The 19,017-nt window shown below is 61.1% G+C and overlaps 12 protein-coding genes across 12 annotated transcripts; 5 read left to right on the top strand and 7 right to left on the bottom strand.

Moving 5' to 3' along the window:
• Positions 1-6: 6 nt before the first annotated feature.
• PAN0_003d1984 (cytidine deaminase) lies at positions 7-567 on the top strand (the record flags this gene model as incomplete). Its single annotated transcript, XM_014802939.1, has 1 exon — positions 7-567. The coding sequence occupies one exon, from the start codon at positions 7-9 to the stop codon at positions 565-567; it is 561 nt and encodes a 186-aa protein (XP_014658425.1).
• Positions 568-631: 64 nt separating this feature from the next.
• PAN0_003c1983 (uncharacterized protein) lies at positions 632-1,156 on the bottom strand (the record flags this gene model as incomplete). Its single annotated transcript, XM_014802938.1, has 3 exons — positions 632-846; positions 929-1,062; positions 1,140-1,156. The coding sequence occupies 3 exons, from the start codon at positions 1,154-1,156 to the stop codon at positions 632-634; spliced, it is 366 nt and encodes a 121-aa protein (XP_014658424.1).
• Positions 1,157-1,262: 106 nt separating this feature from the next.
• On the top strand, positions 1,263-2,714 carry PAN0_003d1982 (uncharacterized protein; the record flags this gene model as incomplete). The annotated part of the gene is made up of 1 exon (XM_014802937.1): positions 1,263-2,714. One exon carries the CDS (start codon positions 1,263-1,265, stop codon positions 2,712-2,714), a length of 1,452 nt encoding a protein of 483 aa, XP_014658423.1.
• Positions 2,715-3,169: 455 nt separating this feature from the next.
• Positions 3,170-3,964, top strand: PAN0_003d1981 (uncharacterized protein; the record flags this gene model as incomplete). Its single annotated transcript, XM_014802936.1, has 1 exon — positions 3,170-3,964. One exon carries the CDS (start codon positions 3,170-3,172, stop codon positions 3,962-3,964), a length of 795 nt encoding a protein of 264 aa, XP_014658422.1.
• Positions 3,965-4,034: 70 nt separating this feature from the next.
• On the bottom strand, positions 4,035-4,952 carry PAN0_003c1980 (PWI domain-containing protein; the record flags this gene model as incomplete). The annotated part of the gene is made up of 1 exon (XM_014802935.1): positions 4,035-4,952. The coding sequence occupies one exon, from the start codon at positions 4,950-4,952 to the stop codon at positions 4,035-4,037; it is 918 nt and encodes a 305-aa protein (XP_014658421.1).
• A 279-nt stretch (positions 4,953-5,231) lies between these two features.
• On the bottom strand, positions 5,232-6,241 carry PAN0_003c1979 (clpP/crotonase; the record flags this gene model as incomplete). The annotated part of the gene is made up of 3 exons (XM_014802934.1): positions 5,232-5,352; positions 5,430-5,523; positions 5,605-6,241. 3 exons carry the CDS (start codon positions 6,239-6,241, stop codon positions 5,232-5,234), a joined length of 852 nt encoding a protein of 283 aa, XP_014658420.1.
• A 355-nt stretch (positions 6,242-6,596) lies between these two features.
• On the bottom strand, positions 6,597-7,220 carry PAN0_003c1978 (uncharacterized protein; the record flags this gene model as incomplete). The annotated part of the gene is made up of 3 exons (XM_014802933.1): positions 6,597-6,715; positions 6,813-6,973; positions 7,054-7,220. The coding sequence occupies 3 exons, from the start codon at positions 7,218-7,220 to the stop codon at positions 6,597-6,599; spliced, it is 447 nt and encodes a 148-aa protein (XP_014658419.1).
• A 328-nt stretch (positions 7,221-7,548) lies between these two features.
• PAN0_003d1977 (uncharacterized protein) lies at positions 7,549-9,213 on the top strand (the record flags this gene model as incomplete). The annotated part of the gene is made up of 1 exon (XM_014802932.1): positions 7,549-9,213. The coding sequence occupies one exon, from the start codon at positions 7,549-7,551 to the stop codon at positions 9,211-9,213; it is 1,665 nt and encodes a 554-aa protein (XP_014658418.1).
• Positions 9,214-9,269: 56 nt separating this feature from the next.
• On the bottom strand, positions 9,270-11,774 carry PAN0_003c1976 (DUF500-domain-containing protein; the record flags this gene model as incomplete). Its single annotated transcript, XM_014802931.1, has 1 exon — positions 9,270-11,774. One exon carries the CDS (start codon positions 11,772-11,774, stop codon positions 9,270-9,272), a length of 2,505 nt encoding a protein of 834 aa, XP_014658417.1.
• An 847-nt stretch (positions 11,775-12,621) lies between these two features.
• Positions 12,622-13,737, top strand: PAN0_003d1975 (alcohol dehydrogenase; the record flags this gene model as incomplete). The annotated part of the gene is made up of 1 exon (XM_014802930.1): positions 12,622-13,737. The coding sequence occupies one exon, from the start codon at positions 12,622-12,624 to the stop codon at positions 13,735-13,737; it is 1,116 nt and encodes a 371-aa protein (XP_014658416.1).
• Positions 13,738-13,866: 129 nt separating this feature from the next.
• On the bottom strand, positions 13,867-14,967 carry PAN0_003c1974 (phosphoglycerate mutase; the record flags this gene model as incomplete). Its single annotated transcript, XM_014802929.1, has 2 exons — positions 13,867-14,769; positions 14,845-14,967. 2 exons carry the CDS (start codon positions 14,965-14,967, stop codon positions 13,867-13,869), a joined length of 1,026 nt encoding a protein of 341 aa, XP_014658415.1.
• A 609-nt stretch (positions 14,968-15,576) lies between these two features.
• On the bottom strand, positions 15,577-18,597 carry PAN0_003c1973 (aspartyl-tRNA cytoplasmic protein; the record flags this gene model as incomplete). Its single annotated transcript, XM_014802928.1, has 1 exon — positions 15,577-18,597. The coding sequence occupies one exon, from the start codon at positions 18,595-18,597 to the stop codon at positions 15,577-15,579; it is 3,021 nt and encodes a 1,006-aa protein (XP_014658414.1).
• Positions 18,598-19,017: the final 420 nt, after the last annotated feature.

Genomic DNA, 19,017 nt, shown 5'->3' with positions numbered 1-19,017 from the left:
GACACCATGGACCAGCAAGATCTTGAGCTGCTGGCGACCAAGAAGCACGAGCTGCTTCACGCCGCTCAAGAGGCGAGGAAGCTCTCCTACTCTCCTTACAGCAAGTTTCGCGTGGGAGCGGCGCTGCTCACCAAGTGGGGCGAGATCATCCTCGGCGCCAACTACGAGAATGCATCATATGGCGGCACCGTGTGCGCCGAGCGTACGGCGCTCGCCAAGGCGCTCATTCGCAGCGATGCGCTCGACGTGCCCGAAACCGGCTCGGGCCGCAAGGTGTCGCGCGGCGATATCATCGGCGTGGCTGTGGCGAGCGATCTCGAGGGCAGCTGTAGCCCGTGCGGAATCTGCCGCCAGGTCATCCGCGAACACTGCAGCCTCAACGCACGCATCCTCATGGTCGGCTGCAACTGGTCCAAGGCCAACGCGCAGCAGCCCTCGCCAGACGCCGTCACGGACCAGGGCGGAAAGGAACTCAACGAGCCCAATGTTGAGGTCGTCACTCTCGACTACCTCTTGCCCATGAGCTTTGGCCCCGAAGACCTCGACAAGCCCAGGCAGTCCTCATGACAGCAGTGCAATTGAAACAACGTGGCGCCAGAATACACTGCGATCCGATTCGAGCTTGAGCGTGTCAGCGTTTCTTGTTCTTCTTGCCTGCGGGACTGCGTCCAGCCTGCGGAAGCCAGTCCTGGTCGACGTTCGGATTGCGCACCGCGCTCGAGCTCGCCTGGCTTTGCGATTGGGCTCGCGCAATCGACGCTTCGATCTCTTCCGCCGACACCTGCTCGCCCGCGCGCATCCTCGCCGCGATCTCGGGCGTCACCGCCACGCGCTTCACTCCAGTTTCTGCAGTCGCAATCCATCGTAGTGAAGTAGAAGTCAGTACCACAGCTCTAAACGCCAAGTCCACGGAGAAAGAAAGACTTACGGAATCCGGGAGCACCACGACCAAGGCCTGTCTTGGGATCGTACTTGCCCGTGTAGCCGCGCTTGTTGCCTGCGCCCAAGAAGCGCGATGCCACCGCGCCCACGATGATGAGCGGTACCAGCACCGACGGTATGCTGTGTTTCACAGAACGGAGCGCAGAATCAGCGCGTGCCGAAAGAACACGCACGGCGAAAGGATGATGATGACTCACAGGAACCAGCTTGACATAGTGGCAGAAGAGAGGAGGGCGATAAGTGGATGGGGTGTTGGTGTGGAAGAGCAAGGGTGCGGTTGCAATCGAGCTTTGCAAGGTCAAAAGCGCGTTTCCGGCGAAATGGGCGCCAACACTTGTTCGCGCCTCCACAGCCAATCCAACTCGGCTCCGCATCCTGCTTCCAACACCTGCCACCACCTGCATCTCTTGAGCGCACCTCACACCATGTCGGCACCCACGCTGCCAGGCGCACAAGCAGGCCCCTCTTCGCAGCCTGCTGTCGCTTCCGTACCAGCAGTGCCTGCCTCCCAGCGCGCACGCGAGATCCAAGATGCGCTCAAAGCCATCGTCCTCCAGACCGCCTCCACGCTGCGCGCACGCAATCAGCAAGCTCGCCTGCCCACCTCGGTCGCCTCCTCCTCGGTGCCCGCAGCTACAACCATCAGCGAGTCGTCGGTGAACCTCGAGCAGCTCACGGGCGAGTGCACGCGCTACCTCTCGCTCGTGCACGGTCTGCGCGACTATCTGCTTCACGCTCAGGCTGCGCTCGAGATCGAGCTCGAGGCGGCAACCCAGCGCGAGGCACAGGAAGCAAAGATCGCCGCAGAGGCGGCAGCTGAGGCACTCAAGCGTCAACAGGAAGCCGTGGCAGAGGCGGAAAAGAAGGCGAAAGAAGAGGCACAGACCAAGGCGGAACAGGATGCTCAGGCCGGTGCAGATGCAAGCGAAGACGCAAAGATCGAAGAGGCCGGGGAAGATGCAGACAAGAAGGACGGGGATGCGGATGACTCGATGGTAGCAACGCCGCCGTTGCCGCCAGCGAAGGGGACGGATGCGGCTGCAGATACGGCAATAACAGGAAAGACGGGAGAGGCGGCAAAGGATGCGATCGTGATCGACAGCGATGGGGACGATGACGAAGACGATGTGCCGCTCGCATTCGCTCCCAAGCCAGGCGCCGCCATTGACCTTACCGACTCGCCCGCCCTGGCCAATGCCCCAAAACCTTCCACATCCGCACCCGACGCTGCTTCCACCTCGACCGCGCCTGCAGAAGCCGCCACGGCGTCCGCACCAGCCGACGCGGCAACCCTTCCGGCTACTGTACCCAACACCGTAGCAGGCATCGACCTATCCGCGCTGGGCATCAACCTATCCTCCCTCAACAGCCTTCCCGACCTATCATCGCTGGGCATTCCTGCTCTTGGCGCTTCCTCCTCGGGTGATGCGGCCGCGCTCGCGCCCGCAACCGACTTTTCCGAGCTGGAAAAGATGATGGGCATGGGGTTTTCCACCACCACTTCTTCGGCGCAAGACGCCTCGACTACCGCACCGGATCTCTCCTCGCTGGGCAACTTCAACCTCGGCAGCACCGGGTTCGGCGAAGACACCGACATGTTTGGCGCGGGCACTGGTGGGATCGATCTGAGCAACTTTGACTTTTCCAGCCTCACCGCCGGCACCACCGACGCTGCAGCAGGAGACGCCGGTGTAGACCTCAGCTCGTTCCTCACCAACTTCAACCCCGCCCAGCTGGATGGCGCAGCGAATCAGCACGATTCGGGGACGTAATGGACTTATACTGATTGTGCTACGCTGCCGTGAGTGTGTGGATATGTGCGGGTGTAAAGAGAGTGACGCCAATCGCTGCTGCCCAGTGTGGGATTATGAACAGCTGCAAGAGGGAGGTGGATATCTGCGGCCATAGAACCTTGAAAGCACCGCATCCCGTCCGATCTGCGAAGTTAAGCAGGGTATCGCCTAGTCAGTACTGCGGTGGGGGACCACGCGGGAATCCTAGGTGCCGCAGTTCCTTTTTTTCTTTTTGGCTGCCCACTCCCTTGCACCTCGCTCTGATGATGATCTGCCGTTCGAGCGGGAGCTTTTGGTGGAACAGCCACTTCAATGCCGGTGTTCGAGGATGGTGTTGGAAGTTCGGGATGCGGATACGCAAAAAAGTACGTCTTGGACCCTGAACCGCTTCGGATCACTTCTTCCTGCGCATCTGCAACACCCTCCCGGATACAATGGCTGCTGGCAGCTCCTCGCAACGGTCCGCAAAGGGTGCGGGAGGGGCGTTATCGTACCACACATCGTCATACTGGAACTCTCGCTTCGCCACGGATCCACGCGAAGCATCGGGGTTCGAGTGGCTCTCATCCTCCTCCTCTCTACTCTCCTGCATCCCATCATGCATCCTAACCTCACCCTCTCCCAGGATCCTACACATCGGAGTTGGGACGTCGTCGCTATCCCTCGACATTGCACGATACTTCCACGCCCAAGATGGCGATTGCTCGAGAGCGGCGGGAGTGATGAATGTCGACTTTGCACCGCGAAGCATCGAGTTCCAACGCAGCGCGGAACGACAGTGGCTCCAATCCATCGCTCACTCAGTCGATGAGGTCATGCCGTACAAAGTGCTCGATTTGTTGGATTGGAGTCAAGTTTGCGAGATGCAGGGCGGATTCGATGTGGTGCTGGATAAGAGTACCGCCGATTCGATATCAACCGGTCAAGACCTACATCTCGACGACTTGCCGACGAATGCACACCCGGCGCTACGCAAAATCGCTCAGCATACCAAGGCGATACCGACGATTCAGGTCTTGGGCATCCATCTAGCTGCGCTGGTTAAGAAGGGAGGTGTCTGGCTGTGCCACAGCTACAGTTCGGATCGATGGGCGGATGTGGTCGTTCCACCCGACGCTCAGCAAGTTTGGCCCTGGAGGCTCGGCGAGGTTGTAGACATACCCGTCGAGTCGGATATCCCGAATGCACCTCAGATCCAGCATCACATCTACACACTCCATCGAATCTAACCGCATACGCATCAGACCGAGTCGAGGTTCAACCGAGGTTCGTCTAATGGTCGTGAGTTGGAAGTCGAGACTATGGCGAGCGCGAGCGCGATCTCGCTCGCCTTGTGGGGGCTGCTTTTTTGGCCTTGCGCTCGCGGATCGCAGCGCGGTAGTCGGGAGTCACGGAGCGCGAGCGCGATCGGGACCGCGGTGGTGATCGTCGACGCTCATCTCGCGGCGCTGGTGAAGGCGATCGTCTTCGTGGTGGCGAGGGACACCTTCGCGAAGGACGCCATGAATCGGCGGGTCGTGTGGCATCCGTTCCGCGCGCGCCCCAGCCCGAATCGCGACTGCGCTCCGTCGTGTTTCCGCTGCGGTCACGGAAGCTGCGTCCAGCATCCGGTCTTCTGTACGGCTCGCTACCCCTCGGAGGAGCATACGCCGGTGGTCGTGAATCCCACTGTCCCCTAGACGATTCCGACGGCGCTCCTGCATCCCATCTTGACCTTCTCTTGGCAGATTGCGCATCGTTGTTCGATCCTGCTGCCTGGGCTGCACGCTGAGCCCTCTCCCTCGCCTCGCGCACGACCCTCTCTCCCTCCTCCCTCTTGCTCCTCAACTCCTGCTTCTTCTCCTCCACAAACCTCTGCGGTACACCCCCGGGACTCGCTTGTGCCGAGACGAGCAACTCCCACAACTCGGCCATGAACTCCTGCGTACTCGCCTCCAAAAACCCCGTGAGCTGAATCTGCATCTTCTTCGCGTCGGGATAGCGTCCCTCCTCGAGCATGCCCACGGCGTACTCGAGCACCACCTCGTCTTCGAAGCCCAGCAACTCGGTGATGCGACGCGCGATCCAGGGCTTCATCACCGAAAGCTCCACCTTGTGCATGTCGACCTTGGTGTCGAAATGGCGTGGGAACTTGAGCTTGCGCAGCAACGACGCCTCTTTGTCCGTGAACCGGCTGTCCTGCGAGGCCGAGACGCCCTTGTACGATGAATCGCCCATCCGTGCGAAAGTGTCCCCTCCCGCAAGGCCGCAAATATGTGGTGGTGACGAGACGAGAGTGGGCGCGGTTGCAAGGAGCAGACGCGGAGGAATTTCGCGCGTGCGTTGGGAGAGGGTCCTTGGCGCATGTGGAGCAACACCTCATCGGATCCCACACTCACCACCCCCCGCATGCTCAAAGTCCCACCACATTGCAAACGCACACCACTAAACACTGGGACAGGAAGCATGAGAACCGGCCAATAGCGATCGTATTGCTGTGCGCATTTGGCGAATTTTTCACAGCTTGGAGAACTTGGGCGTCTGTTTCTGCATGACGGCAAGCATGGCGACGGGCATGTCGTCCGACTGCAGCAGCGCCGAGTTGAGCGCCGTGACGTACTTGAGGCCCTCTTCCACGCTGCCAAAAGCGCGAGAGCAAGGTGATTGGGCGTCAGCGTTGGTGCAACACGGTGTGAGAGCGCGACCGAAACTTACCTGTGGTCGCGGCTGTGGAGCAGGTAGATCTTGGTGCCGCGCACGGCTACGGGTGCCTTGGAAGCAATGAGCGCAGCCGTCTTGACCGCCTCGGCTGTTGCATTCGCGCACAGAAGCAAGAGTCAGTCGGAGATGCGCAGGTGATTTAGCCTCGGCGCTGGATGGTGGGACTTACCGACGACCTGATCCCTGCCGCCGTCGACGACCTTGCTGAGGAATCCGATCTCGCGCGCCTCTTTGGCGTCAAACTCCCTGGCGGTGTAGCACAGCTCTCTCGCGAGCGAGTCGTTGCCCACGATCTTGGGGAAGCGCTGCAGCGTTCCAATATCCGCAGCCAGACCGGCGTCGACCTCCTTGATGCTAAATCGCGTATCCTTTGTCGCATAGCGGATATCGCACGCAGACATGATATCAATCGCCAAACCAAAGGCGACGCCGTGCGCAGCGGCAATCACAGGCTTCTCGACGTGCTCGAACCACGAGATGGCCTCCTGGAAGTCGGCGATGTGTCGGCGCATCGCAATCGCCTTGCGCGCGCCATCCGGCAGCTCGGCAATCACCGAGCCCAGACTCTGCTCATTCAGATCGAGTCCTGCAGTGAAGCATCGTCCTTCGCCGGCAACGACGATCGATGCCACCTCCGGATCGTCGCGCACCGTGCGCAGGATCGCCGCGAGCTCGCGCCACTTGGGATCGATCCACGCGTTGACGGGTGGGCGGTTGAACGAGAGCAGAAGCACCCCCTCGGCAGCGAGCGTGAGCTTGTGGTACTTGGCCTCGGCGAAGCCGCGGTATGGCTGTGGGAACGACATTGTGAGGTAAAGGGTGGTGGGATGGAGGAAGGATGCGGTGGTGAGAGGATTGCGAGAAAGGATGTGTGGGGTCAAGCGAGTCCGGCACGGCTCCCTTCGCTTGCCGGCTAACGGTGGCGTGAAATTCCCGGCCTCACCGCGGCTTGTTTCCGAATCGGCATTCGCATCGGCGATCCCGCTCGTCTCTCTTCACCCTCGCATCTTGTCCCGCTGCACCTCGGTCCATCGTGCTCACAGTGTCTCCTGGCCCTTTCGGTCCCCGTCACGACGCAGGGATCCGCACAAACGCAGTAGCGCAAGTGGTGACGCACAACAACGGCCGTTTACGAGGCACCTGCTGTGGAATACATCGCATTCATTCTTGGCTTGACGAGTCGGTGTTGCGCGAACGCTGCGTTGTCTGGCGATTGAACGCAGCAGTGAGACTCTGAAGCGGAGACTGTGCGTACTTTTCCTGCTTGCTCGACGACATGACTATCGAACACGAACAATACCCCCGAGAGGGAAAGGCGATTAGCGACCTCATCGTACACCTTGATCTTCCGGCACGGCGTGCGCAAATGCTACTTACGGACTGGCATGGACGAGGCAGCAGCGTCGTCGCCCTGTTCCGCTCCTCTCCTTTGCTGAAGCTCTTGGCCCTGCTTGATCATAAACTCGCGCTTCTTGGCCGTGTTGTTCGACTTGACTGTGAAGTAGCCGAATCCAGCGACCACTACGAGGGCAGCCCACCTGTCCATTGCAGAGCCCCGAAAGAGCAAGAGTCAGTAGCGTACTTTGGTGGATGAGTGTAGCTCCGGTTTTGGTCTTACCCCCAGAAGATGGCCTTGGGCTGGTTGAGGCCTTGTCCTTTTGATGGCTGGCCTGATCGAGAGGTTGCGGGAGAGGCAGACGATGTCGAGTTGAGTCGGGACGTTGACAGAACCCCCCTCTGCGGAAGGACCCGCAGGCTGGATCGGTAGACTGATCTTGATTTCATCGTTGTTGCTGCTCTGTCAATTCGAAGCGATGTGTCGCGGTCGATGATGACTTCCGCAAGATGTGCGTGAAGAAGCTTTTCGATACGGAGCTCCAGGTGGAGGAAGGCGAAGGCATTTTTTCGAATTTGTGTTAGACCGTTTAGCACGCTGTTCCGCGGTGATGAAGGCGTGGGAAGCGGGTGTGTGGAGGAGGCGGAGGGCTGTGCATGTGAGGCACAGCTTTGAGCGTTGGACCCTGGCTGAGTGTCTCGTTGCCGAGCGTTCCCGCCTTCCGTTCAAAGAGACCTCCCTGACCAGCTACCATCATCTCCCATCACCAACAAAAGGATGGCCCTCGACGCAGCGCTGTTCACGCTCCAGTTCGTGCGCAGGAGGAACGAGCCAAGCATCGTCGATATCTACCCGAGCTCGGCCGGGTCCAGTGCAAGCACAGCTCCTCCCGTGCCTTCCAAGGACACTGACGATGACCCTAGCAAGCCAGCGAGCTCGAAGCCGACACCCTTCACGGGAACAATACCAGATGTTGCTGCTCAGCGCGCCCTGGCGCTCGAATACATCGACTACTCCAAGCTCACGCCGAGCTACACCCGCGTCAGGGCGACCAACTACACGCAGTACAGCTCCATCTTGCTCGACGGCTTGATCCAAGACTGCCTGCTCGCCTCCATATCGCAACCCTACACCGGCACAAAGAAGAAGCACATCCAGCTCTACAATCCCGATGCCCAAGTCGAGCTAGAAAAGCGCTCCATGACCTTCCAGCAATCGTGGCGCTTCCACTTTGGCGACGTGCACTCGCAGCAGCTCGAGGAGTTTTCGTGGAAGCGCGAAGGGAGCCCGTCCAGAGGCTCGTCTACACAGTCGGCGTACGTGTGCGAGGTGATCCGCAAGCCCGATCCGAGCGTGCTCGCGGCGCAGTATCGACCACCCGTCGCAAAGGGCAAGCCGGGCACGCTGCAGCTCATGGACTACAACTTGAACCGGCTCGACGTTCAGGATAAGAAGGGACTCGAAGTGGCTCTCGTCATGACGCTCAGTGCACTGCTCGATCAGGAGTACGACGACAAGATCGCCGCGCGTGGCGAGCACAATCTGTACATGTGCACCAGCGGTATTCCCACCGACCTCAGCATGCAGGGCTACAGTGCAGCCTGGCGCGAGATGGAGGCTCGACATCAGCCTCACGCCTCTTCTAGCGTGGGCAACTCCGGACCGAGGCCGAGTACGCCTGGTGGTCGGCAGCCGTCTCTCAGACGAAATACAAGTCAAGAGTATGACGCGGCGATGGTGGACCGAATCGCCAGCCTCGAGCCCAACGAGATGCTCGTCTCCAAGTGGGGTGCGATCGACGGGTATGTCGAGCACGCACTCTCGCTGCTGCGGTGCGACGCCGGTGGCCAGTCGATGTACCTCATCGCACTCCACTCGGACTCGCCCGAGACCGCGCCCAAGCTGGTGCAGATCGCGGCGGCGATCAAGGCGGCCTACTACCGGCTGCCGGACGACGCCAAGGGCACGGTGTACGGTCGACCCGCCAGCACGAGCGGCATCGAAGATGAGCTGTACCAGTACGTGCAGACGCTCGACGCCGAGGCTGCGGCACCTTCGACCCCGACACCAGAGACGGCTTCGCGCAGACGTGTGATTCGGCTCGATCCACCATCGCCGAACGAAGCGCCTTCGTCGCCAGGAAGCTCTGCGCGTCAAGGTGCGGCGTCGTACAAGCCGCCGAGCAAGCTCAAGCTCATTTTGTCCAAAGAGAGGATTCAGGAGCTCGAGCCCAAACGCCTCGATGAGGCACAGCCCACGCCTCTGCATCCCACACAGCCGTCGTCGAGTCCAGCGAGAGTCCAGGCCAACGCGGGTCTCAATGTGCCCCCGCAACCGCCTCGACCCAGCCGGCCCACTTCGCCAGCAGCCCCGCCCGAGCCGCAACCCGAGCGTGGGGGCAAAGGCAAGGCCCTCCTGTCCAAGCTCGGCCTGCATCACTAGGACCCCACCGCCAAACCAAGCTGAAATACATACTTTGAAGTGATATTACATGCGGACTATGTGGACGAAGAGTGCTTCTCGATCGCCTGGATGACTGCGAGGGCCTGGATCCAGTCATCGACGCGAACGAGCACTCCGCGCTTGTCGGCGTCGATGGTTGCGATCTGGTCTAGGAACTCTGTATGGTCGGTGTAGAGTTTGGAGATCGGCGGACGGGTGGTCTGGATGCACATGTTGATGGACGACGCTTCAAAGTCGGTCTCGCTCTTCATGATGATGCCGTAATGTGCGCTGAGCATGCTAGGCAAGTCGGTTGTCGAGTCGCCGATAAACACGGTGGTGGCAGTAGCGCGCCCGTTCATGACGCGCATCTTGTCGTGTGCTGTTCGAATGTGCGTCGCTGCTGCCTTGGAGAGTGAACCCGTGGCAACACCATGGTCCATCTCGACTTCGTTCGCCCAAATTTCTCTAATCACCCGGGAGGTGGACGAGTGAGACTCGATGGCGTGTCGGATAAACGCCGCGCTCCAGCCGACACTGATGATCTCGGCAACCACACCACGATGCTCGCTAAGCCAGGCGTAGAAGTCTTCCCACCCCGTGCGGAATTCGACACTCTCCGCACGGTCGAGAAGCGACGCTCGCGTCATGCCTTTGAATAGGCCGCCGTCCTGGACGCGCGTCACCGACTCCACCTCGACGCTGTCCATCTCGTCCAGGAACTCGAGCTGACGGTCCCACGTGCTCCGCTCGCCAAACGACGTCTCGTACGCTTTCAGGTCCGACAGGTACGCCTCGGTGTAGTGCGAAAACGCCGGACCATGCTCCTGCTCGCCCTCCGGCGGTGCAATGAGCGAAAGCGTATCCGAAGCCGTAATCGTCTCGTCCCAGTCGATGAAGATCTGCAGCGCTGCACTTTCCGCCTGGTTTGCTGGATCAGCAGATGCCGACGCAGCCGCCGCCCGTGCTGCACGTCGTGGTGGCCGCGACGGCCGCGAAAGCGAACTCGACCTCGACATCGATTCCTCTCCAAACTCCTTGGCCAGCGACGGCTTGATTGGCGACGACGGCGTCTGTTCTGTATCCAGCGGCATCGACGCTTCCCCGGCCTCGTATGCGGGCACGTCGTCCTGAAGATCCGTGGCCTCTAGCTCGTCTGCGAGGCTCTCGACGGCTTTGGCGTTGCGCGGCGGCAGTGGTGGCTTCTCCTGCTCGCCCAGATCGACCGTCTCTGAGTCACCCTCTCCTAGCGCTTGGACGCGACCGCCAACGACAGCCTCGGTATGCAGCGGCGAAGGCGGTGGAGCGACACGCCTCTTTCCGCCCGGCACTGTGCCCCTCGACTCCCAGTATCGATCTACCTGCTTATGGCGCGGCGGAGGCGGGAGGGCAAAGATCTCTCTGCGCTCCTGCTCTGCCCTGATCCTCGCCTCTTCCGCCTCCCTCTTCTCGAGTGCAATGTCAAAGTCATCCGGGATGCCCGCCTCCTCCATGGCCTCGAGCTCCTCGGGCGTGGGGGGCAGCTTGAGCCTCTCGCCGTCCTGGAGGAGCTCGGCGGACTCCTGCTGCTGTAGCTGGCGCACCGCGATGTTGGGCGGCGCATGCACGGGCTCGTACACCCAGCGCTCGAGCGAGTCGCCCTGTGCCACACCCGTCTCGGCATCGCGCAGCGCACGGTAGAGCGGATCGACCATCGGCGGCTTGCGCACCTTGCCCTCAAAGATATCCGCCGCCGTGATGCCGGGCCAGTAGTAGATGCGCTCGTTCTCGTCGAACCGATGCAAGAACGCCTGCGCCATCGCTTCCACGCCGCCGTACAGACCGCGCGAACGCACGTACGAAAAGACAGGGCTGCGATCGATACCCATCTCCCCACTGATGCCCGTGCCGAACGGTCCGGCAGCAACAGCGGTTTCAGCACCCAGCGTCACCTTGTGCGATTTGAACGACTCCATGGCCCGCTCGGTGTTGACCACGAGGATCACGTCAAAGATGTCAAAGCCGAGCAGCAGGCCGACGGCGAGGTTGTTAGGGCTGATGGACGAGGGTGCGCTCCAGCTTCCATCGGGCATGCGCGCGAGCATGAGACCGGCGCCTCCTGCACCACCAAACGGCGCAATACCGCTGCGCATGGCGGTGTAGATGACGATACCCTTGGCGCGCTTGATGACAGCAGGCGGGATCTTGCGAAGCACCTTGCGCTTCTTGTGCATGAAGCCCTCCTTCTTCTTGGCCTCCGCGTCGGCCTCTGCCTCTGCATCGCAGGTAGGATCCGAGGCGTCCTTCCTTTCAGCGGGCTTGGTCTCGATGCCTTCCACGGTGAAGGCACGCAGGATGCGCTCGCACTTGGCAATCTCTTCGGGGAAGTCGTTACTCTTGGGCCAGAAGCGCTCGCCGCCCATCTTGGCCGATGCCGAGTTGGCGTAACCGGATGCCCAGTCCGACACGACGATCGACTTGTCGAACGCCGTCTTGCCCCACTTCTTCCAGCGGCTTTCGTCGGAAGATGCGGCAGCGGAAGAAGACGCCGCCGAAGCCGAGTTGGCTGGATTGCTCGACATGGTGGCGAGCCTGATCGCCAGCAGCGAGTGAGTGCGACACTGTAGGCGGTTCGAGGTAGGGCGTAGAGTAGGGTGTATGTATGTGGCTGCGCGAATGGTGGTGGTGGCGGCGTAAGTTAGCTGACAGACGTCGGTAGCTGTGCGTTGATGAACTGTAATTCAATCAAGGCCTGCATGCACGGGCAGTCTTGGTCTTCGGCAACTCGACGCCGCTCAGCCTGACTCTTGTGTGACTGCAGCTGCGAGCCGAAGTCGGAAGGTCGAAATCTCCGCCGCTCCTTTTCCTCCACAACGCCGCGGATGTGCATCTCCGATATCCGACCGGAGCGGCCTCCCGTACGAAATTGGATCTTGTAAGATCGACAGATCGGCAATACATTGAAGGCATCCTGGCAAGTTCGTCGGGACTCGGACGGAGCGGACCACTTGGGCCGTGTGTCGAACCGTGTGTCATCGAGCAGCTGCACCTCTGCAGACCTTTTTTTTGGTGCGACTCGGCTTCGGCCCAAGCCAGCCAAAGATCTGCCGGCGCCGGTTCAGCCAGGCGAGCCGGTCGTCTTCCTCGCCCTTCCTCGGCCCTTTCCCTGCAGGCCAACTCGGCTTCCATGACGCCAACAGCCTGGCCGCGTGGCAGCACAAGCGGCAAAGCTCGCCACGCCGTTCATGCACGATCCATCGTGGCGCGGCCTGCGCTCGGACTTTAGCTGTGCGTGATGGATGCCTGAGTCCATAGCCGAATCGTAATTGCCACGGCCCCGTCGTACAACCGTATATAGAGCTCCGATCGTCTAGTCTCAGGTTTGTGTCTTCTAACCACATCCATACCCCCCTCCGACTCGCATCAAAAATGGTCACCAACCACCAGGTCCTCTTCAACAAGGAGCAGCCCACCGGCCTGCCCAAGCCCGGCGTCACCACCAAGCCCAGCTCGGTCGAGCTCGACATCGACAATGTCCCCCTCAACGGCGGCGTGCTCACACGCAACATCGCCGTCTCGCTCGACCCCACCATGCGCAACCGCATGAAGGGCGACATCGGCTACTTCACCCCCGCCTACGAGGTTGGCAAGCCCGTCACGGCCATTGGCATCGCCGAGGTCGTGCGCTCCGAGGTGGACAGCCTCGCTGCCGGCGACGTCGTCTTTGTCTGGTCGCTCGGCATCGAGGAGTACACGATCCACTCGGCCGACGCCGCCAAGATGTTCCGCAAGTTCGACGCCGCCCACCTCAACAACGGCCTCTCCATCACCACCTACCTCGGCGCCGCCGGTATGGCGGGCATGACCGCCTACATGTCCATCAAGGAGATCATCGGCGACCTCAAGCCGGGCAACAAGATGTTCGTCTCGGGTGCCGCCGGTGCCGTCGGACAGCTCGTCACACAGATCGCCCACCAGGCCGGCGTCAAGGTCATCGCCTCGGCGGGCTCGGACGAAAAGTGCGACTTCGTCCGCTCGCTCGGTGCCGACGAGACGATCAACTACAAGACCGAAGACCTCCCCGCCAAGCTCAAGGCCTTTGCTGCCGATACGGGCATCCACTACTACTATGACAACGTCGGTGGCGACCAGCTCGAGGCGTACATCAACGTCGCCGCTCGCTACGGCATCATCGTCGCCTGCGGCTACATCTCGGGCTACAACGTGGACAAGCCCGAAGACGTCGTCTACCCCAAGAACCTGTTCAACATTGTCACCAAGGAGCTCAAGTACCAGGGCTTCATTGTCAGCTCCTTTATTCCCAAGTGGCTCGGCCAGTTCATGAAGGAGATCCCCCAGATGCTCGCAGAGGGCAAGATCAAGAACCGCGAAGACGTCACCTTCGGCGTCTACGGCGCAGAGGACGCCTTCCTCCGCCTCTTTACTGGCGACAACAACGGCAAAGTCGCTGTTCTTATCGACACCGAGCGCGCCGAAAAGTGGAACCTCGGCAAGCAGAAGCAGTCGGCCAAGATCTGGAACTAAACCCCCCGCACATTCCGTTCGTAGCATCGTATCTTGTAACTTAGCAATCAACATTTCTTTGAAAACGCATGATCTAGCAGAACGGTCCGAGCCCCAAACGCTGCTCTTTTCTAGTGTGGTGTGGTCTCTTCACTTTTGGGGTGTGGCCTTGATGATGAGCGGGATGAGTGCGCCGGTGCTGGGCTTGATGGGGTAGTGGTGCGTCACGCGGAAGAGGCTCTGCATGACGCCCGAGTGCGAGGTGAGCGAGATGACTTGATCCTGCTGCGCCTCGTTCCAGACTTGGGTGAGGGCCTGCTGGATGCGCGCGTCCAGGTGCGCATCCTGCTCGCGCGTCGTCGTCCACAGCTGGTCCTCCTCGCTGAATCCCGCCTCGAAGCGCACGTTCGGATAGTCGCGGGCGATCTGAGACCTGGTCCGGCGCTGGTCGCACGTATGTTCGCCGTACTCTTCGCGGAAGAGCTCCTTGATCTCGGGCTTGACGTACCTCGCCTCGCCGAGCTTTCCCAAAATGCCACCGAGGATCGAGTCGATCGTGTTACCCGCCGCAGGGGTTTCGATGGTGGCATTGGGGTTGTTGAGCAGGATGTGGTCGTACGAGATCTCCATAGTCGAGAGTGCGCGGCTAAGCGGGCTCGAGTAGAGCTTGGTGGGAAGAGGAGCCGAGTCACGCTGCTTGAGCACGGCCACCCAACCATCGTGCACCGCCTGCGCCTGCTGAATACCCAGAGGCGTCAAGCGAGCATCCGGTCCCCATGTCAAGTTACCGTCCGTGGTGAGCTCCGACCAGTACGAATCCCACAGCGCCGTGCCGTACTTGGACTCGGCCACGTTGTGGTAGCCCTGACCGTGTCGTCCGGCAAAGACGAGCTTGTACGACGAGCCGTCGTGCGCGGCACCGTCGATGTTGAGCTGCAGCAGCGTACGCGCCAGGCCGTCCCAGGTGACATTGTCGCGCAGGCCAAAGTTGGGCGCCACCGCCGCGAGCGACGTGCCCTCCTGCGTGTCGTACTTGAAGAAGCCCGTGTAGGTCTGAAAAGGCCCGCTAGGTGCGGGTTCGAGTCAGCCTTTGCAACGCAGGGCCTTGGTGAGCAGCGAGACACTTACACTGAACGAATAGCTCTTGGCCTGCATCGCGAACGGGTTCCAGAACGGCACCACCCAAGCAGGAGCAGCCTGAGCACCGCATGCGAGCGCCAGCAGCGCAACCAAGTGGGACGAAGAAACCATCGCGTATGCCAAAAAGCGAGTCAGTCCCAATCAGAGAGGCCTAATGAAAGCAGAAGAAAGGATGAAACTTACACTCGAGGACAAGAGGAGGCAGATGCGCCTATTTATGCTACGCTGCCTAAGCGAAGACCGGCGTGCGACGGAGCAGGACGAGGATGAGGAGCGTGTGCAACGCTCGTCGGATCGGAATTCGCCGGTTGGGGCGGTGCGCACGTTTCGCTTGGACGCCTGCATGGAACGTGCCCACCAAACGTCAAAAAGCGACGCTTTCAACGCCGACACTTGGCCGCCGTCCCTTCTTCGCCGGCGGGTGGACTCATCTCTGCCCATTGCAAACCCTGATCTGCCCCCTCTCTCTAAGCAACCGCATCACCGGCGAATCAGGAACGGAACAGACGTGTGGCTGCCTTCACTGCATCGGCCAACTCGGCGCAACGCCCACGTTTCGTCTGCACAGCCAACCCCGCCACTCGCACGCTGTCAGAAAAGCATATGCAAAGTCACTGCTATTTACATCGCGAACGTGTGCCGGCCAAGTGCATGCTCGTCCGAGTGTATAGGTATACGGCGGCGCACCATGCCTTGCGAAAAGGTCCAACTCTTTGAACTCTACTGCTTGAAGAATCCAACGATCGCCTGAATGCCTGCGGGCGACAAGCCGTGGCGAGGGTAGCAAATGTAGACCCTGTCTTCGACCGCGCCGAGCTTCTGGCGGAACTCGCCCTTGTTGGTGAGACGGTTGTGCTCGGCGATCGACGAATACGCCTTGGTGAGCGCCTTGACGGTCATCTTGCTCAGGCCGTGCTTGGCGACGAGCGTCGAGGTGGCCGACGCGCCAAAGGTCATCTTGGAGCCTGCGTTGTTCTCGAGCGCATGGAGGATGACATGCTCGATGGTGCCGTTGGGTGCACCGGGGAAGTCGAGGGCCCACTTGATGTGCCATCCGTGCTGCGTCGAGAGCTGGTGCAGCACCACCATGGCGCACACCTTGCCGCCGGCATCGCGCGCAATGTAGTAGACGCGGTGCGACATGTCGCGCCACGGATGCACGTCGGTCATGTGCACCTGCTCTCCCTTGCGGTTGTTGCGCCAGTCGTTGATGCGCTCGTCCGTCTCGCGCACCACCTCCTCGGGCACCTCCTCCTTGAGCGCGTAGTCCTGGATGCGCACACCCTCCTTGCGCGCGTGTCGCACCTTCTTCTGGATCTCGGTATCGTGGCGCGCCGGATTCTTGGCCGGATCCTCCACACGCTCCTCGGCAGCACACGAGAGCGTACACCAGTTCAACCGACCCCCAAGGATCTCCTCGACATCCTCGCTCACCATCATCCAGATGGGCTTCAGCTTGGCCTCCTTCTTGATGAAGTGCAGGAACGCCGACACCACCTGCGTCAGCTGCGTCCTGTCGCACAGCGGGTCGCCGATGATCATCGCATACCCCTTGAACGGCGAGTACCCCACCGCCGCTCCCGTATCCGGGTGTCTCCAGGTCTTGTATCGGTCGTCGAGCCAGGCCGTGTTGGAGGCATCGCCGTAGTTGGCGATGAGCTTCTCCAGCGGCTGCATGTCGCGCAGCTCGCTCTCGGCGTCCGCCTTGAGCGCCACGCGCGGATGCTTCCACGGCGGCGGGTTGGTGCTGGCCTCCGGATGTCGCAGCTCGTCCTCGACTTTCTTCTGCAGCGGCAGACTGCGCGGGTCGCGGTGGAAGAGCGTGCCCATCCGCACATCACCCAGATTGAGGTAGAGCATCACCAGCCTCTCCAGACCGATACCGCATCCGGCATGCGGAGGCGCACCCAGCCGGAAGCCTTCTAGGTACTCGGACATGCCCTTGGCCGGAATAGAGAGGCGGTGCATTTTGGCCTCGAGCTCGTCAATGTCGTGGATGCGCTGGCCGCCCGTGCAGATCTCCTGGCCACGGATGAAGATGTCAAACGAGTTGGTCACCTTGGGATTCTCCTTGTCCTCCATGGCGTAGAAGGGACGAACGGACGAGGGGAACTTGTCCAGAATGTAGTAGTCGGTGTTGTACTTTTCCTTGATCAGCTCGCCCAGCCGGATCTCGGCACGCGTGTTCAGATCCTCGTCCTCCTTGGGCAAGCTTCCGTCCTCTTCGACGAAGCCGGAATCGCGCAGGATGCGCACGCCCTGCGCGAACGGAAGGATGAGCGTGTCTTCGGGATAGACAAGGTCCTCGTGCGGGAAGTGGCGCTTTATCAGCTCGCGCTCCGCCTTGAAGTTGTCGCGCAGCACCGTGAAAATGTTCTTGAGCATGCCGTCGATGACGCGGATGGCGTCGTAGTAGTGCACGATCTCCATCTCGATGTCGAGGCCCGTGTATTCGGTCAGGTGGCGCGCCGTGTTGGAGTTTTCGGCACGGAAGACCGGTCCGATCTCGTACACGCGCCTAAAGTCGGCGGCGATGCACATCTGCTTGTACAGCTGCGGACTCTGTGCCAGGAACGCCGGACGGCCAAAGTAGTCGAGCATGAACACGCTCGATCCAGACTCGGAGGCGCCTCCCTGGAGCTTGGGCGTGTGGATCTCGATAAAGTCGCTCTTGTCGAGATGGGAGCGGAAGGCGTTGCAGATGGCCGCGTTGACGCGGAAGATGGCCTGGGCGGTGGGCGTGCGCAGGTCGAGGATGCGGTTGGTGAGGCGGACGCGCTGGGTGATGACGGGACCCTCGTGCCTCTCGACCGAGTGGTTCTCGTCTTGGGGCAGGCCGTCGTGCTCGGTATCGGTGTTGTTGCCGCTGGCATCGGCGCTGCTGGGGCTGTCGTGGTCGTCGCTCTTCTTGATGACAAGGTCGGCGTCGTACACGTTGAAAGGGAGAGCCTCCTTAGTGGGAGCGACGAGGTAGAGCTCGTGCACCTTGATCTCTGCATGCTGCGTCGTAGCACCGGTGATGGGCTCACGCGGCTTTTGGAGGACACCGCGGACCATGACGATGGATTCGAGCGGGAGACGCTTTGCCCAACGCACCATGTGACCGGTGATGATGTCGGACTCCTCGGCGAGCACAGCCTGGATGGTGGCGATCTGCTGGCGCAGCACGATAAAGACGAGATGCGAGCTGACGTCGCGGATGGTGTGGATGCGCGCCCGGACCGTGACGGTGTCTCCGGTCTCGGCATCGTCGGCGATGGATGCGATGCTGGCCCAGCGATCGTGATCCTTGTTCCACTCGACGGGGTAGTGGTCACCGTAGCGCGCTCGCTGTTCGGGAGTCTCGATCTTGGCAGCGCGCAGGTCGGACTGACGACGGGCAAAGGCGATCTTTTCGCGGATCTTTTCCTGCTCGATGGCCTTGCGCTCCTTCTCCTCGATGCGCTGCGCCTTTTTGATGGCGCTGGGACGTGGTTCGTCCATGCTGCTGGCACGCGAGGAGGATCGACGGCCGGACAGCGAGTGGCCGGAGAAAATGTGCGAGAGACGGAACTTCTTGTCGGTGCTCTCGCTCATGGTCGAGTCGAGCGTCGACTTGGCTGAAGGGGGCTGGATGGGCGTGGTGTGACCGCTGCCAGTGCCGTTGGCGGAGGCGGTGACAGGCGAACTGCTACCCTTGGCATGGCCATTCTCGCCGGAGGACGAGTCCTTGGTGAGGGATTGCACGGCGCGCTTGAGCATGGCTGCTGCTGAAATTCAGGCTGGCGGTGGAGTTGGTTGGTTGGAACGATGGCAGCCCACACGGTCGAGACTGGACGTGGAGGTGCTATCGGGGCAAAGAGCTGGCAGATGGCGGTCGCTAGGGGTAGCAACGAGGTGGATGACGACTCGGCAGCTCGTGAAATAGATGGAGTAGGACGGACAGACAGGAGAGGAAGGAGGATTGGGGTGGAGGGGAGGGGAGGACCGGGGGCAGGTGACACATCGGCTCGGCGGGACTGATATGGGCGCGAGGCTATCGACCCGCTGGAATACTTGGCTCCAGACAGAACCCTCGCAGTGTGGTCTCGCGAGTGCTGAGCGAGGCATGCTGGAGCGCCGAGGCCGACGAGCAGGGTGACGCCAAGCACTGCCGCTCTCTGTCGTAGCCACGAGGACACG

Source organism: Moesziomyces antarcticus (assembly GCF_000747765.1).
Source record: "Moesziomyces antarcticus DNA, scaffold: scaffold_v10003, strain JCM 10317, whole genome shotgun sequence".
In the NCBI taxonomy this organism is placed as follows: Eukaryota; Fungi; Basidiomycota; class Ustilaginomycetes; order Ustilaginales; family Ustilaginaceae; genus Moesziomyces; species Moesziomyces antarcticus.
The sequence above is the reverse complement of the archived record's forward strand: the minus strand, read 5'-3'. Positions and strand labels throughout refer to the sequence as shown.